Below are 19,047 nucleotides of genomic sequence, written 5' to 3'. Positions count from 1 at the left end.
AGTAGATGATCCACTGTGGTCCCTTCCAACCTGAGCCATTCTGAAAAGCACAGACTTGCAGCTGCTACCACTGGAGACACTTAATTGCCAGCTCAGTCATGTATTTTATGTGCAATGCAGTTGCTAAAGTGAACAAACTCCAGATGCCTGTTGCTGGGGCTATTGATGTCCTTTCTTTAGAACCTTGCACAGCTGGTCTGATTAGTGTCTTTTGAAGTACTGCTTTGATTGCCAGGTCAAATTGGTTTTTTTCAGGTTGGTAGATTGTCATCTGTTGAGCAGTTAATCACTGTGTTTAGGAACCGCAATCTTGCTGTGAATCATCTTGTGTCTAAATCTGCAAAACCCCATGCACCCAGTTATTGTGGTTCATAAAACATAATGACTATAGTGAAACTGGTACATATGTTTGAAATACCTGTTCCACTTGTGATATGAGCCTTTGCTATCTCATTTCAAGAGAAAGGGAAAAATTAATAGAAAGTCAAGTTGAAAAGACAAGTTTGTGAGTCCTGATTCTTCATTGTGTAGGTATAAAGAAATATTTGGGCTAAAATATTTTCCCACTGAAGGGAATTGTCCATGTAACTAAACAGGAAGTCCCACCAAACACTATTTATAGGGTGCAATTCAAAAAACCTAAACTAGATTGTGCTCCTTAATCATCCCCTGGAGAAGCTTCTCTTTCTCTCTTGACTCTCTCTCAGCCCAAATCAGTACAATTGGTTGGATGAGGGATAGGAATTTCTGGGTTCAAAATGGGGCAATTTATTTGGTGAAACTTCAGGGCAACAACTACACCATTAATTCTCCTTGTGATTAAAACTTGAACACCAAAACTTTATCAGCTGAATCTGCTTTTGGTCAGAGTGTATCTCCATATGAGTTTTATATTTCTCCAAATTTGTTATCTTTAGTGAAGATGATTTTTATGAGACATCTCTATAACCTGTATAGGTTATAACCTATATAAATCAGATCCACATTTTTTTAAAGTGTTATTTTTGCAGAAAGTGCTGAGCACTGTCTAGTAATTACTAGTGTATATGTATGTATTGTGCCATAAAACTCAAAGCAGTTGCTTGCTTTTTTTCCTAGCTTGAAATAAACTGCTCAGTTCTTTACATTCACTATTACTGTGAAAATATTCAGGAAGCTGGAATATTTACTGAACAGTCTTATATGTCCTAAACAAATAAAAGCACCAGAGGAAAAAAATCAGTTTTAATACAGCAGATGAAAGTAGTAATCTCTAAATATTTTCTGACCTCACAACACATGAACAGCAGTCACTTGAAGTATTTTAGAGGAACAGAATAAAGCTTCAGAGAGCAGCCCCTAAATATCTGAGTAGGACAGTAAGGAGGGACCATAAAGAGGCTATGAGGTCTTGGGAAGATGTTGACTGGCCTTGAATGTTACTGACATGGAAGCTGGTCTCCTGCAGGTCAAACAGCAATAAAAATATTATCTTGATAGATCTGCATGCAAGTTTTGCAGAACTACTGTAATTAGGGCCAGGGTTTGCTAAACTACCATAGTAGAATTAATAAGGTACTTTTGTCTTTTGAGAAAAGTGTCTTCAGGACAGCACAGTACAAGGTGCTGACATTTACATTAATGTCAGATATTTTATGGCCAAAATTTGGTAGAAGAATGCTATTTAGTAAAGGATGTGGATTTTTCTACAATATTTCATTTGTGAACTTGTTTTTCTTTGACAAAGAGTCACAGAATTCCTGAAAAAGCTAAGCTGGAAGGCACTCTGAATGATCATAAGATTCAGCTCCTGGTCCTACATAGCACCATCCCCAACATGTGCCCAAGGGTATGGAATGTCTGCCTAATTCTCCAGTCCTTGAATACTTACACAAACACACATATACATATATGGAAAGTAAACAGCTTTCATCAGACAGATCTGTAATTTTCAGCTCTGAAAAACCAGGAAGTTTTAGGGAAGAATGTGTTCCCAAACAAAAGCAGCAGAATTCACAACTGATATGATTCACAGGTAGGTGGCTATGTACATTCAGGTGCCTTCATTTCCTTGGGAGAAAGCTGTGCATGCAATACTGAAAGAGCAATTTGTGATTTTAGAGTGATACAAGGACAACACTTTTGCTACATATTGAAGAAATTCATGACTATGAAGGTGGCAAGGTGCTGGAACTGGTTGCCCAAAGCAGTTGTGGATGCTCCCTTCCTGGGAGTATTCAAGGATGCGGCTCTGAGAAACCTGGTCTAGTGGAAGGTGTCCATGCCCACGGGAGGGGGGTTGGATGATTTTTAAGGTTCCTTCTAGCACAAACCATTCTATGATTCTGTTTGGAAGTGCCATTGAAAAACAACTTACCATCCCTGTCATAATTGGTGTTACAATATTCTGTGGACTCTGTATTTGTGAAAGCACAGATAGATAAAGGGAATGAAATTTCTCTGTGGCTTTGTCTTATGCAGAACTGTTTCATAATCCTAAATGATTGGTCACAAGACTTGGTGGAGAATGAACATATTCCAGACAGTGAAAAGAGAAAAAAAAGTTGAAATAAAATTGAACCTGCTGCAGCACTAAGTCACCTTTCAGACATTAGGAAAGAAGGTAGAAAACAGGCTTACTCACCAAAGCTCTCTTCTGTTTTCCCCTTCTCTTTGAAGCATCTTGGGTTACTTATGGTAATAGCCAAAAAATTCCTTCATTATTTTTCTTTTTAAAACCTAGTTGTTTGGCCTGGATCATGGAATAGCACAAGGAAAGAGTAGTCTATCATAAACACTCTGTAATAATTTGGAATTTCCCTTCTTATGAATTTGACTTGATGACATTTCTGAGGGTTTTTTGTTTGGGTCGTTTTTTTTTGTGTTATGTTCTGAGGTTCTTTTCGGGGGGAATTCCAGTAAGCACAAACATTCCATAAATTTCAGATGACTATTCTTTGGTTTTGCTTTGATGACTATTCAAGTTTATAGCCTATTTGATATACTCAGATTGTTAATTTCCTGATAGTAAATATCGCCAGGAATGTACAGTATTTTGTCTGTGCTGCCAGACTGGTGAACACAGGCTGGAATCTTTTTGGTTGTCCTCAGAGCTATCAGAGTTTGCATGAAGACCAGCCAATAATGCATTTCTGATTTCAGTTCAACTACTGAAAGCAGTTGCAAGGCCTACTTTAGAACTCCTGGTTTATTTCTAGTAGTTATGGAAATATTATTTATGGGGTATGGGTGCAGTGCCTGGGGAAGTTCTGAAAAAGAATTTGTTTTAAGAGATTAAGTACAAAAGGCAGGGCCATAATTCAATCATGTAAAAGATATAATTACAATGCTCTGCTCTCATGATTTTCAACGATTTTTCTCAACCCATTAATCAATCAACCCATTTCTCAACCCTAGATCAATCGTGGCTGTTTGGGCCTTAGTTTCTATGGGTTGGTTTAATTTTGAATCCTTCTATTTAAAAATACACCCCAGTGCCACCAGGAGGTGTCCGTGTGCCATTTTTTGGTTACTTTCCGGGGTGCTTGCCTTTTTTTTATTTTTTGTGGGGAGAGCTCCATAATAATGCCATAATAGCAGTTTCTAAAGAATCATTATTATTAATACTATTATACACTGTTGTTGTTTGCACTTCCAAACAAATGAGGATATTGTGTTTGTGTCCAGAGAGTTCTTCATTCTTTCCACAGATGAGAGAATTACGGATGAAAAAGACCTGTTGAGTCATCCATCTTCTTCCCTTCTGGCATGCCCCGTTCTCTGGAATATACTGTATAATGTATTGAGTGAGGATATCAGTCTGTTGCTAGGGAAATGATGACTATAATCAGATGTTACATAGTCTACATTTTGACTGCATTGCAGGATCAAAAATGAGGCTGTGAAAACAAAGATTTTTACTGAAACACTTAAGTTGTGCCCTATTTGTCCTTGTGTATAATTTCCAGGAAGACTGGAGTGTATACCTCAAAAAGCTAAATATCTCACAGTATTTTTATGTTGCATATTCACATTTAGTCTGTGGTGTTTAATTGTAAAGTATATAGTGTAGTTTCAGTGCAAATACAGGCATAAAATATTTACAGATCCACAGGAAATGACAAATAACTACAAGAAATTCTATTACATTTCAGCCTAAAGTAGAGCCATTTTTATTACCACATGGATATTTAGAATTATACGTCAGAGTGTATCAGTTTGGGAGAAAAAATTAATAAACCTGGTGATAGAAGGTATGGTTCAGTTGTACTCCAGAGGGTATCTTGAAAATCCTGTTCCAACCAACCTAAAATACAGTGTATGGCAACAGTCACAAGCATTACCTGCAGATGCTGTGTCTGAGGGAGGGCTATGTGCAGGAATGACACTTTTTTCATGGCTGTACAGTCAGATTGAGTTTTTCTACTTTTTATTGCATGTTCCAACCTATTTTTTTTATAAAGTGCACACAATCCTTGTTGAGAAGAAATAGCATAAAAACAATTTCCAAATACAATGGCGTGTTGTATGGGTTATGGCAAAACTTCTTAAAATGTTAGAAGCTTTTTAAGTTTGCCAGATCTAATTTAGTAGCTACATTTATGGGAGAATATGCTTTTCAGGCTACCTGTGTAACACCCCAAGTTTCAAGCCCCCATCCCTTCCCAAATTTATGCATAATGTTGGTGTTTTACATTCATCTGTAACTGTAATTTTCCACCAAAACCCAGGCATAGCCTCTTCCAGGGCCAGTTATTGAATTCCCACAAGTGATGGCAATCCCAGGACACTTTAAAGTAGATCCTGACACCAAGGACTCATCTATGTTCTGTTCTATTGATAGAGAGAAATATTAAAGCAGCAGATACCTATCATTACAGTACATGTGTTTCTGCATCAATAGCCAGCTGCTCACTGAACTGGAAAGAATGTGGGGAACAGAAGACATTTTACAGCCAAGTGAGTTGACTAAACTAGTGGGAAACACAGTGAAATTTCACTGAGACTTAATTATAAGCTTCCCATAACAAAAACATGTCTAATACACATTGTCTAGATACTTGCCATTTGAGGACCCTAATAACAACTGAATTCTACGAAGAGAAATGCATGGTTTTGCTGATGTGAACATTCTAACACTGAGTTTCTTTGCACAATCATGTGTTCTTTTTTATTGAAAAGAAGAACCTGCAAATAAAAATATATGAGTAATGAAACTGACCTATTAGCATGCTGTGTGGTTAAAAATATCCTGTTTTCTTTGCTGCCTTGGAAGCCTGTTTTTCTGGACTCATACTTAAAAAAAACTGTCTTGTGTATCTGTTTGCAATACCCATGTTTGATGAACACAATGAGACATAATTTACATGCTAATAGAACAAACCAGATGTAGAATAGATCAGCTTACATGCAGAGCAGCTCAAGATCTGATCTCTCCACAAGGATCTCCCATACCTCTTGTAGGTGATATGTCACTATTTCCTATAAATTGCTGCCAAGCTACCTTTTTAAAAAATTTCATCTCTTATCCTTTTGTATGCAAAAACCTGATTAATTTTTCAGGTTCAATAATTTTTTTTTCACAAAACTAAATCTAAGCATTAACTGATTAACCACTGATAAAACAGGTTTATTATTTAGCAAATACAAAACGCTTATCATCTGTCTTTGCTATTGAAAGAAGGTGGTGTGGGTTTTTTATTAATGTTTTTGTCTCAGAAATTTTGGGAGCACTCAGTTGAACTTTTGTAAAACTATTTGCTATCACAATTACACCCATGGATCAGCACCACAGAAATTCCTAACAGCAAATAGGATTTAAAGTGTATACTGATGGCAAATTTGCTAAAAACTTACCTTAAGCACTCATAAGCAAGTCATCACTAGCACTGATCTCTTTATAAACATTTTGTTTCAGGGGACTGAAGCATGTGTTGCCTGAAAATACCAAGAGATCATTTATACACACACATCATGCATTGACAAGTCTGTCCTGTTCTCCATTCTAAAACATCAGCAGCTCCTAAGCCATAATGTAAAAATCAATGTAAAAGGATAGAACATGAAGTCCTGCTGCTTTCAGAAGATGGGGATACTTTTCGTAAGCATAAGTGCACTATATTTTTGTTTAGCTTTACCCTCTGCTTTATAACTTGTTCATATTTTGTTAACTCACTATCAGATAGTGAGCTAGCACTCATCCACATTGATAATCTCTGTCCCTACTCTCTTGTTCAGCCTGAAGATGTAGGGAACACTGACAATGTTCCTGCCACTACCCTTATTTCTATAATTTTATTATCTGTTAAGCATTTCTGCTTTTTAAGAGCATTCTGTGTTCTATGTTAGAGAACAAGAGACATCTTTGATTTCATTAGAACCTGGTGATACTAGGATTGGTCTCAAGGGCATGTGCCCCAGATTTATGGATGCTTCTGTTCTAGATTACTGTTGAGAACTGAAGTTGGTTCTGAAATCAAAATATCACCTAACATTGGAAGAATTTGTCTTCCTTTTAGCTATTACAAACACAACCTAACTGTTCATCATATGATAGAGGAAGCTATTTTGTGCACTGGGCCCACTTGCCTTGCTATTAAGAAAAGATCTCCTCCTTATATTGCTGGCCTGTCTTCTTGAATTCACACTTCCTTCCTGGCTCTGTTGCTTCTCTCATGGAAAGAACTTCGAAACAAATCCCACTCTGTGCATTGACCAAAAAGATTAAGTGAAAAAGTCTTTCTTCTACTCTACATGAGCTTTAGTCAGTCAATATACAATAATACAGCACTTCATCTATTTCTAGGGTATTATTTTACATCAGGGAACCACAGGAAAATAAACCAGCCAGGAAGAGATGCAGAGCAAAACAAAGTAACAAGTCAGCAAAAATACAGCATGCAACACAGGAACACTGGTGAGGTAAGGCAAACTCTGTCAAAGCTGAGGTTACTACACTGTGCTCAGTCTCAACAGCACCTCAGTCTTTTCTCTGGACAAAATTCAGTGATGTTTCTGAAATATAAAATTAAAACATTAAGAACACCTGAAATTCTCTATTTTAGCTGAGAAAGGCATTCATGCTGTAGAATTTCCATCTTAACCCCTTTGGTAGTTGCTCCTCCTAGGCACCAGATAATTAATTATCCATTTGTACTCCTATGAGGATAAACCTTTTCCCATTTCAAAATTTTGGAAAAGAGAAATTACACAGATGAGGATCAAGTACACTGACATTTTTTCACATTCAGTAATTGTGTTATCAAAGGTCATGGTGAACTTTTGGCTCTAAAATGATGGTTTGATGAAGTAACAAATGTGTGCTTGCTGCTGTCTTTTAACACATGCTTTTTGAAGCACAAGGCCAACATTTATGGAAATAAGCTGAAGAAAGAAATGCCACTATCTCTGTCCAATTATGGTGCTAAAAGTTCTGTTTGTTTGAAGTGGAGAGGGAGCCTGAACCCTGCAAGTGCAATGATTATAGCCATAGACTTCATTATGGAAACAAGATGTGAATGCAGAGACTTTTTAAGAGATGGACCTTCAGAGTGACCACAGCACTGAAAACATCTGTCTAAAGAGACTCTAAAAAACCCCCCAAAAATGAAACAACAAACCCACCATCATCCTACCAAAGCCAAACCTTTCAAGGATAAAGAGTATTCTATTATGCCGATATTCCAGACCTAACTTTGTTTTGTCTATATAGCTTTTTGGGAAGATCTTTCTAAGATAAGCATGGATTAAACAGACATTTAACTATAATGAACACAATAAAATAGAAAGAAGGTACTGGAAGAGAAGCCAGAGTGTCAGGTAAACTGAAATAGATAACTAACAAAAGCAAAAATAACCCAGTCAAAGTCTGGTTTTGCAATCAGTTTCCCTGTTATATGATGCAATTACACAGAAGTAAAGGTGTGAATATATTCAAAGCAGCTCCTTTGTAATTGCTTTGGTAACAATAATACTGAAGATACTGTGCAGTGACTTGGCACAGACTAACCACATGTTTACATTAAGTGAGGCCTCCTTGTAGATGCTACAGAAATATCCAAAATTAAGACAGCAAGCACAGTTCAAGGGATAAATCAAGCACTCATACACTTTTGGGGGAAGAGGAACATAAATAGCCTTTTACTCCACTAAAATTAACAACGCTATTTTCCATCACAAAGAGATGGGTTTCAAAAACCAGCAAAAGACACCATAATTTGTTTAAAAACAAGGAAAAAAAAGAGGAGAAACAGAAAAAACAGATACAAAATAGAGAGGAAAGGCTGAAATTAATTTTATTTAACAACACAAAAGAATTAAGAAGGGAAGTATACTGAAATAAAGAAAAGCAGTGAAGGAAAATAAGGAAAACCATCACTTTAATATACTGTAAGTACTTATTTTACTATTGCCTTTTTCTGCAACATTTTACTGATGATGTTTCATGGATCATCAATAAAGTAACACTATAAAAAAACCTCTAGAATCCTATTTCCTTCTGGCAATTGTGCTAGATTGACAGTAACTAGTCCATGAAAAAGGGCAACCGGTTCAGCTTGAAGATTTGATGCAAGAGCGAAAGGGGGAGGAAAAATGAAAAAAAAAGGTGAATAATAATGTGTTAAGTCTGAAAGGGACACCAAGTGAAACAAAAGAATAAGAATTAAGGATAACAGTATTTCCAAAGCAAATGGACTACTTCTCTTGCCAAGAAGATAGGGCATTTGACAGCTAATAAGACAGCAAGGCATTCAGCTTCCAAACACCAGAAGGTGAGAGTTAATATTACACGCATGAGCCACAAGCATACGGCTGGCTTGTTTTTATTAACACTAATAAATGATCTCATAATACTGATCAGAAGTGGGTTTTGTTCCTCCACATATCTCACAAAAAATTTTTAGGTGACAAGTACTATGATACATATGGTAGAAACAAACATCTGTGGCCACAAAGATGTTTTGTTAACTGATGATTAATATATTCAGGAAGCAATCACACTATTCATTAGTAAAAGTTTACAAACATTAAAAAGTGCATAACATTTGAAACCAACAACACAAAAATATATATAATATATATACTATATATAAAGTGACATCACCTCCTATTAATAAAAGAAAACAAATCTTCTGACCTTGTGATTGGTGCTTGTGTGATTGCCATGGTTTACTATCAGTCACTCTCTTCACTCACCTTAGTCACACAGAGGTGTGGCTGCCCCATTTTGCAGCATTCAGCCTCATGAATGGCCTTGTCTATTGGGGCAGGACAAGGGGGAAAAACAAATCAATCAGCAATAGCTACTGCAGAACAGGTTATTAATCTGTAGATGTTTTAAGTGATGTCCTGGATGGACAAGCTATCCTGGTATTTTGATGTAGGCCCAGTTTGGACTGCCATTTGGAATAGATGAAATGGGAAAAAATCTAGTCTTTGGGTGCTAGATGCCAAGTCTCTCACCTCCCTTTCCAACTCCAAGCCACAAGGCTACTGTAGCAGATTCTAGCACTTGGCTGTTCAGGTGCATCAGTAGCAGGCTACTGGCTGTGCAAACCCAACAGCCTGATCAACTGAGGCAAAGGCAAGGAATAGTAAAAATTCAACCCCTTGCTGGATCCAGCCCGGGAGCCACTCATTGGACTATTCTGCATTCTAAAACTCCTTTCAGAATACATACTTGGCAATAACCTATGCCAGTTATTTTCCCATGTGTAAACAAGGCCTATCTTTTACAATGTGAATCAGGAAAACTTCTAGCACCATGGAATTAGTTTGAATTTCAACCCATATAAGGTAATAAATGTATTCTTAAAACTACCATAACAATAAAATACTTGGAATAACATTTTAAAAAAATATCTCAGAGAAAGATTAAGAAATTGGGACCAAAATTAGAAAAATGGGGAAGAATAACATAAAAGATTCAATTTGAGTCTCTGATATGCAACTAACTACAGGCGAGTGGCAAAACTGTACCAAGGACACAACACACGCTCAAGTATTCACATTAACAAATCGTTTTGAAGGCTCATCTAGTAACAAATTCGAGTGTTGCTGAGTCATTCAGGTTTAGGCATAATCAATTTAGCAGTTGATGTTTAGATCTATCATGTGCACATCACCACCTTATGCAAAAAACCAGCCCTTTCAAAACGTGTGGTAGAAAAATTCACAGTAACAGAAATATTCTTCATAAGCAGTTGAGAAGGGGCAGTGTGGAGCATCTAAGTCGTACAATACAAAAACCATTGTAAATAACAGAGCTGTAAAACAGATGCAAAGTTCTAAAAACAGTGCTTTCTTTACAGTTCTTATAATGGGCAAACACTTTGGCCAGAGAATTTTAAACTCTGAGGATCACACAAGCCTTTGCTTAAGATACACAATTAGATCCTCTGATGCTTCAAAGGCCATTTGCTACAAGATTTACCTGTTCTACTTTCTAAAAGTGTTCCCATCGAGTAGTCATTATGAAGGGATCCATCTGATGACACTATCCCAAAAAATCAATACATGTTCAACCATTGCTGATGACAGAGGTAGAGAAAATTCTGTCTTCTGTCACAGCTTGTACCCAGATTTTTAGCATTGTGTTGAGTGGGTTCCAGCAGTGAAGACACATGCACTTTCTTTTCTACCAGCTTGCTCATGGAAACAAATTTGTTCCAGCACACTCTTGTAGCCTGAAAACATCCAGCAGCTGCTCCACTCGGTCAAAGTCGGATGTCAGCTCTCTTGCTTTGCTGCCTCCCCTTGGGCCTCCCCAGTTTGCTCACTTGGATTTCGCTGTGCATCTCCTTCTCCTTCTACAAGACAGGAAAAAAAGATGAGTAATCCACCCTAAAATAAAGAGAACCCTGATTGTTCATCCATCAGCTTGAAAAACAAAGTAAAAAGAAATTGAAACTGAAATATGAAACGCCTCACTACTAAGATAGCTATACTTTGTTTAAGAAATGTCTATTGAGATGCAAATTACTAGCTGCAATCACAAGTATCACTAAATAAATACCAAATGTAGCTTAAAATTAATGACTTTAACAAAAACAGTAGAGTATTTTTGAAAATTTCTTCACTATGATGCTATAACAGTATAAGAGAAAAAAACCTCATTGCACCAATGTGAACAGATACTGCTACAAAGAGATGCAATTTCAATAAAAACAAGAGTTTGTTAAATCTGCTTTAGTTCTATGCATCCATTTTCAGCATCATGTCCATGGTGTTCAGTCCAGCTGTCTCACTACAAACCACAGAATGACCTGAGGAACAGCTCACATCCTACAGAGGCACAGTGAGCAGGCAACTCACAGTCTGTCTAAACAAGGCCAAGAAAAGCATTGTTCAATTATTTTACTATCTGTATGCAAAGTACTGTATTTTACATAACAATTAAAAACCTCACACGTTCAGGCAACAGGAAAGTGAGTGCAAGTGAGACACAAGTCCCTGAACACTGGACTGATCAGCCATAGATACACAACAATGAATAATGTTAAGACATACATGTCTCATGTATGTTGCAAGGATTCGGAGTAATTTGTACTGAAATGGCATGATAAGGGAAGAAAATTCCATGGCTAGGCTGTAAGGAGGTTTAGACAGATGTAGCAGTGCCTCTTAATTTTAATCTATAGATCTTTAGAATGAAGATAGGGTTCTCAGTGCAGATATTTATTGTTTCCTTCTTTCAGATCACATGGTGCATCTCCAGATTTATTTCTGTTTATAGAAATAAGCATCATAAACGCCTTCTCTTTTCTGTGTAGAAGAAAGGGCACACTGGTAGGGGAAAAAAGTTCTTTGCCTTGCAAAGAACATTGCAAACAGCTTAGACATGACAACTGTGTTTTGTGCATGCACTGAGTAGGCAGGAAAATGCCACAAAAGATACTGTGAACTATCACATTCAACCTGATAAAAAGTTGCATGGAAAGTCAATTACCTATTAAACAGTGAGGTTTGTTCTGTTCATTATGGGTTGAGTAGTAAATAGACAATTGTTTTACAAGGCACTTTCCCAGAAAACTCTTTTTCACTTTCACCCTCTCAAATTAGAAAGGATTCCATCAGGATGGATCCGCGTGTGATTATTTATTATTAGACAAAAATCCCTTTTGCCCCAGTTGTCTAAACACTTTCTAAAAACCTCCTACATTTGTTCTAATACTGCAGAAGATGTGATTAGTGTCATTTCAGGGGGTCATTTCTGCCTGCTCTGCCCTCCATTTATTCTGACTGCTACTACGTGGGCAAGCCAAACTTTTGTGGTGGAAATCTTATTAACAAGAAGAATAGGAAACATGTCCCACTGAAGAGCAAAAAAAACTCTTGCAAGGTATTTGTTTTTAAAAGAAAAATCACTCTTGGACAAAAAGCCCAAACATTGTTAAACACAGAGCACAGAGACCCAGGGAAAGAGCACTACGGTTCTAATATAACACTCCCTGAAAGATTCTTCTCAACTTGCTGAAAAACTCATTCATCTAAACCCATTTAATCTATAATACACTATCTTGGTACCAGCTTTTTCTTTCTACTGGCAGAGATCTCCTACCAAAGGCTTTAAAATATATTTACAGAGATAAATTTGCTTTTAAGTTCTGAGAATCCCAAAACTACTAAGCACATGGCTGTTCTTCCTTTAAAACCTGATGGCTAGAAACTCTCAAGAGCAAGACTGTAATTTTTACACAGCATTTTGAAACCATCAGGCAGTATTAAAAAAAGAAACAAAACTAAATAATACAATACTCTGAGCCACAATACAGTTGTGTGAGTAGGTCAGCTGGCTAGAATAACCAGTCCTGCAAATGTACAGCTTTTAACTCAATTTTCTTCCTGTAACATTACTGACTCTACAGTGTCTATCACTATTCCCCCTGCTTACACCCAAAACATTTCTACCATGGACTAAAATCAATTACTTTCACTCACTAATTTCTACAGCCAGTTCTTCATTCGGGTTATGTAGGTGTTTAACACCTTATTACACCCATTATTTGTAGATGCTTGGACCACTACAATTTTTACAAGGAAATGTCCTTTTCTGTGTTCTATAGCACCTATAAAAGCAGCAGTTTGTTTTAGACATTAGATCTGCAGGGACTTGTCATTCTTCATTGTACTTTTACCTCACTACTTCATTTAGCTACAACCTGCAAGATCAAGTTTCTTGGATTGTACTGGTTACCTTGAGAGTATTGAGCAGGAGAGCTACCTGCTGATTTCTGTGCTAAATATCTTTCTTTTGCTTCTGAACTTATGAGTTCTATCTGTCAGATGTACACAGTGTTGCTTTTACCTAATTTATATAAAACATGTTGACACAGACCTTGGAACCTGTATTTTGGTGTTTGGTAAATATATCCATTCCATAGATAATAACAGGTTGTTAGCTTGCTATGGACAAAGAAAACTGGGACAGTTGTTTTGAAGGGAGAGTGCCATACAGTAATTATACTTATTATACATAATTATGCAGTAAACTCTCTATTATCTGTTGTTGGCTCATTGATGAGGGGATTAACCAACACTCACCTCAGGTATCAGCTACTGAGTAACAGAAAAATACATTGTCTTTGAACAAGTCTAGTGCTGTTAAAAGCTGTTCTGGTTTTTTACAGGAAACTTATCTGCAGGCTTTCCGAAGTGAATGTACTAAATATGCTAGGGTAGTTTAATTTACATATGTTTTATAACTACCTTTTTTTTCCTTTAACATCTGCATTATCCTACTCTGCCATTACTCCATGCAGCTGAAAGCAAACACATTTGCAGTTTTGCAAGAAAATGCATGCAGCTGTAAGAGGAATAAAAGGAAGGAATCGAAACTTGATGTCTATATTTATATAATTAAGTTGTACTTAGCATAAACTGTTTGACATGCACCTTGAAAGAAATAAGATATAGCCCCCAAACGTGTTTTCTTCTTAATCCTGTCAGATGTGATGCACATATGCATCCTACAAGGATTAATATATTCTGAACTGGGATTTTACATGCAAAATATTCTTTAGCCTCTCTTGATTTTGAATGACATGAAGTGATAATACTCACATGAATACTAGGTAAGACAATGCCTTTTTCCAGTAATTTTTTGGAGGCTTTTACTTGGCCCCTAGTTGTACTAATAACACAGAATTTAAATGTGTTTTCATTTTATCTAATGGAAATTGAATAACCTTTTGAAGAAGTATGCAGATGTTTCTACTATCTAAGGTAATTTTATGAACAGCTCTGTATGTTTTTCTGTATTGATTAGGTTACCTGGGCTTCAAAAGGGATCATCAAGAAGAACTAAAGAGACTCCTGAAAACACATTTCTGGCTTATAAGAACTCCACTGTTTAACTTAAAAATAGGGACTGTTTTTCTTTTCTAAATGGACAAGATCAAAGAAGATTTTGATAAGTGTAAATTAGAGACTGAATGTTGGCATTGTGCCATTCAAATAGCATCTACTTTTTATTTTTCCAATATTTTACACCTGTTCTCACTAAAATAAAATGACACACCTACACACATAAAGCATTTTTAAACAGAAATAAACTAAAGGCCCTGCCCAGCTAGAATTGCATGCATATAGAATCTCTAGGTCGCAAACTGGCAAAAGGAATGACTTAGGATGTACATGAGTCCAGAAGCCAAAAAAAAAAGCCCTCCTTCAAAACAGCACTACAACCACCTCAACACCATGGTGCCCACATGTGACTGACTTGTGAAGAGACTCCCTCTCAAAACTCATCTTGATCTCTGAGAAAAGTATGTGCACAAACAGGGCAGCTGCTTACCAACAGTTTCTACTTTGCTGCATTTATTACCTTCTGGTATTATTAAAATAAGTAAAACCATGCCTTCCCTAACATCTGAAAAGGGCTTTCTAATACCTGTAACATCTATTCATTAGCTGCTACTCATCTAACATAAAAATAAATACCCAGTCATATTACTATTTTTAATTCATGTAAAGTCCACTCTCCCTCCCTCCTCTCAACTGAATATGCAGAAGCTTTTAAAAATGTTGGTAATATTAAAGATTTAGGATTGCATTACTGCTTGTCATCTTAAGAGAAGGACAAGCATCAGCAGAAAAGAGAAAGAGACAATTTACTCAGAAACAAAGATCCAGGCAAAACAAACACTAATGCATTCCTATTGCTCTGTCCTTTGGCAGCTAAAAAAAAGTTTATTTCACAACAACCTTTCAGCAGACATATGGTTTTTCTTACAGGCCTCAAGTCAGATAGATACACAAAAGGATATTATGCAGACTTGGGTTTTAATAAAAACTTCCCTATTTTCTTCCTTATACTCTAATTTTCATAAAATTTATCCTGATTTGGACCCTGCCACTAGACACTCACTGCAGAAGAACTTTTCTTTATTCAGGGATGTGTTGTACTTGCAAATAACCACCCTTTCCATTATAAAGTCAGTGATTCTTACTGCAGGCAACCCATGTTTATTAGAAAAAAAATAAATTTCTTCTGCTGAGGAACAAGGGAATAATGTGGGCACATAAACCATGCTTTGTGTACTAGTTCTCATTTTAGTTTTAAATAAATACAATAAAATCCCAGAATATACTTACCTGTTTTGTTTATATCAAGCTCTGATAACTTTAAGGCTAGTTCACTAGAGTTCCCACCTGGAGAGGACACAAGGATGTCATGTAATGCATTTCTTCTACCTGTTCTTCCTGAAGCAATAAAGTCTGCATATGTAGATTCCACATCAGTCATTGCTAACAAATATCCACATAGCAGTACCTGGATGGCAGGAAAAAAAGAAAAACAAAAATCACCACTTAGACCACCAGAAAACCAGATGACTTCATGGATTAGGAACAGAAGTTCCCATTACAGGGTAGATTGACACATCTTCTTTTAGACTTTGAGACTGGTTAGCCAGTCTCAAAATTTGGAGAAATTAGAGAAGAAACTGAGTAGAAAGCAAAAACACTGTGTGTATTTCATGCCAGCTGTATTCAACAGTATTTTAACCAATTTCATTTTCCCTGCTTCATAAAGTGATAGTGAGTACTTTATAAAAGCAATGACCTCAGCAACATAATTTCTTTATAGAGTTGTCTCTGCTTTTAATATTAGCTGAGATGTAGGAGGTAGGCAGGGGGTGGAACAAAGTTCTTTTCTACAAAAAGCAGAATGTAACGAGTAAGAAAGTACAAACTGATAATGCTTTTGAGAGCAGAACCCTGTGCTCATACACAAGACACTGTTTTGTTTTGTATATTTTCTTTCCTGTTGGTATTAGTTTTGACATTGTATAAAGACCTTTTCAGACTCAACTAATTTTGGTGTGGTAGGTTCCCTGATGCGTTACCTTAATGCTCCTGAAATGAGGGGAGATGTGCTTCCAGAGCAAGCAGAATAGCTGAACTAGACTGCAGAAGTTTGAAAGCAGTGCTCTGTAAGATAGGTATAATCTCAGAACTTCTTTTCATTAGAAAATAATTATTTCTTGTGTCATTATGGAATAAAGTGATGATGTGCATTAATGCAAGATCTGACAAAGACACAGGAAATACAATATGCTATTTCAATCTCGGGAACAGAAAGAACTGCCTCTCTGCTGCAATATATGCTATAGATCTAAGCTAGCAGAATTTTATTTTCTTAATTTATAAAATCTTAAAGAGAATGGGGAGGAGCACTTTCTCTCACTGATCACATTGCTTTTACTGTAGTTTCACGTGTACGTGTCTAGGGTTTCCTGCAAAATGCTAGGCAACCATGCTTTCCTCATGTTTTATGTTTCCATGTCATAGGGGAATCAGGGAAGCTGTCTGCTAGAGGAGTACTTAAAAGAGAAGAAACACTGCAGAACCACTCAACCAAAGCAGCTCCCCCACAGTTGTATGCCTCCTTCATTTTAAGCAGAATTTCTCTGGTTCTGCACACTGCAGACAGAGGATATGGCCATGCAGGCAGCTACTCACAGCTGCCTACAGCAAGAGGCTTTAGCTGTTATTACTAAAGTGGCCAAAACTTCACATTGGCATAGAATGGTTAAATCTTTCTAATCAGTTCCTACTGCAGGTGCTGGACACTGAAGCAGCTCTTGAAGTCATCACAAATATTAACAGCAGCTAAAGGTTCAGCTTTCTCTCTTCAAATAAACAAAAAAAGCCCTCATTTTTATAAACACTTTTTATTTTAAAAATAGATACAAAAAAGACAACAGCCAATCCTCTTCCACCCTCACCTCTGAATAACTTTACAAACCCTGTTCACTCCTCATCTTCATTCCATTCCTCACCGCCCCAGATTCAGTCAGCTGTATGAGGGTGTATGTATGATGTGTGTGAGAAGCTAAGAAAAGAGCTCTACACCATATTTTATTTAGTCTAAATATAACTACATCAAGTATCATTGCAAGACTGACTGGCTCGGAAAGAAGTTCACTGCTATCAAGCTTTGGTGTCCCAAGCCAAACACTGAATGGCTGACAGGCTAATTTTACTCTTAGGATCAACCACTACGATACAGGAAACTGCTTTAAAAAACCAAACCAACAAAGAAATAAAAACTCCAATCAAATCAACAACAACAACAAAAAAAACCAATCCAGAAAACCTAACACCACCACCTAGGGAGGAAAAGAGGTCAGCATTGACTGAAAGCCTGCCTGACATACATAAAATCGTGCAGTGTCTTTGTTTAATAACAAAAGCTTGCATGAGAATGAGACCCCATGCATTTCTTCCTCTGAACTGCCCTCCTATTTAAACACTGCAAGAATATTGAAGCAAGTGAGAAGTCTACCATTTGTTCTTTGCCCAAGGTGCAGACACTGCAATGCCAAATACATCAACCATGTAGTAATGCAGCATGTAATTTGCAATGGTTCAGGGAAACAATGAGGACAGTTTCTATAAGAAAACAGCACAAGTTTTCAGACTTATCTGACCCAGTCACTGAATAGCATTCACCAAAATCAGAGACTAAATGATTTTAAACAGAAATCCCTTATATTTGTGCATGCTTTTTATTGCAACTGGCTTGTAGAAAAAGAATGCAAACCATGAAAGCAATCAATAGTATTACAGGCTTGGATTTCATATCAATGTAGGACCAGTCCAAAGTCACCGTAGTAATCACTCCCCATGAAGACATTAATTTATTTTTAGTATAGAAAAAAACACCACAGAGTTGTTTTCTTTTCTTCTTTGAAAGGTGCATATGGAGTGCATCAGGCCCAGAATAACTAGAGAAGACCATGACTGAGATGGAACAAACTGCAGGGCTGTAAGACTTGCAAAATAATCCAGGTTGTACTCCATGAGAAATTCCCTGGATGTACAAACTGCACTCCACTCCACAGAATATGCTTCTGTGAGATAATACTTCTCTTGAAACATTCCATAAAAATGGAGACTATCAGGGGAAATCCCAAGCTTATTTAGTTTTAAAACAAGCTATATTTATTTAGCTACAAAACAAGCTATAAAGGCATGGAAAAATGTGCTTGTAGAGAAATTTTTAAATGTTCATTTTCTGTATGCTCAATATGGTATTACTAACAACATTCTGATAAAAAAATAATGTTATCAAACATACATTTATGACACTTCCAAATTTTCCTGTCTGTGTCTCCTCCTAAATAACAAATACCATTCTGTTTTGTATTGGCATTATCTTGAGACATTACTGCATAAATATGGAACTACAATGATATCACCCAAGAGCTCCTCTTCCAATGAATGGCTCAGTGCCCAGCAGTTTGTACTTATTCACTGAACCAGTCATTAAGGAATTAACATTCACTTCAAAAAAATCTTTTTCCCCCCTGCAGTCTCTGTGCCAGGAGTGGAATTTGCTAATAACTGTAAAATATAATTTGAATTTCCTAAATAATTGCATAAACAGGTACTCCTGCATTAAAGATTGTGGTCACAGTCCCGCTAGTTCTAAGAATTTTAATTTTTCAAAAAGTTGTGAAACCAGTACTCTACTATGTGACATTAAACTGAAACAAGAGGGCTGCAAACCTGCCTGTTTCTGCCAACTGAGCCAGCAAACTGAAGAAAGGAGGTCTGGGAGAA

At 36.8% G+C, this 19,047-nt stretch overlaps 1 protein-coding gene across 1 annotated transcript in view; it reads right to left on the bottom strand.

Annotated features, from left to right (window-relative positions):
* Window positions 1–8,785: 8,785 nt before the first annotated feature.
* Window positions 8,786–19,047, bottom strand: part of PKIA (cAMP-dependent protein kinase inhibitor alpha) — a 42,999-nt gene continuing 32,737 nt past the window's right edge. Inside the window, exons 2-3 of the mRNA XM_063170697.1 lie at window positions 15,574–15,751; window positions 8,786–10,787 (exon numbers count right to left, since the gene is read on the bottom strand). Of these exons, the coding sequence (XP_063026767.1) occupies window positions 10,708–10,787; window positions 15,574–15,724 (231 nt within the window). The 5' untranslated portion in view covers window positions 15,725–15,751 and the 3' untranslated portion in view covers window positions 8,786–10,707. The remainder of the gene's footprint in view (window positions 10,788–15,573; window positions 15,752–19,047) is intronic.

Source organism: Melospiza melodia, chromosome 1 (genome assembly GCF_035770615.1).
Source record: "Melospiza melodia melodia isolate bMelMel2 chromosome 1, bMelMel2.pri, whole genome shotgun sequence".
Lineage (NCBI taxonomy): Eukaryota > Metazoa > Chordata > Aves > Passeriformes > Passerellidae > Melospiza > Melospiza melodia.
This window is presented reverse-complemented; position numbering and strand designations above follow the sequence as displayed.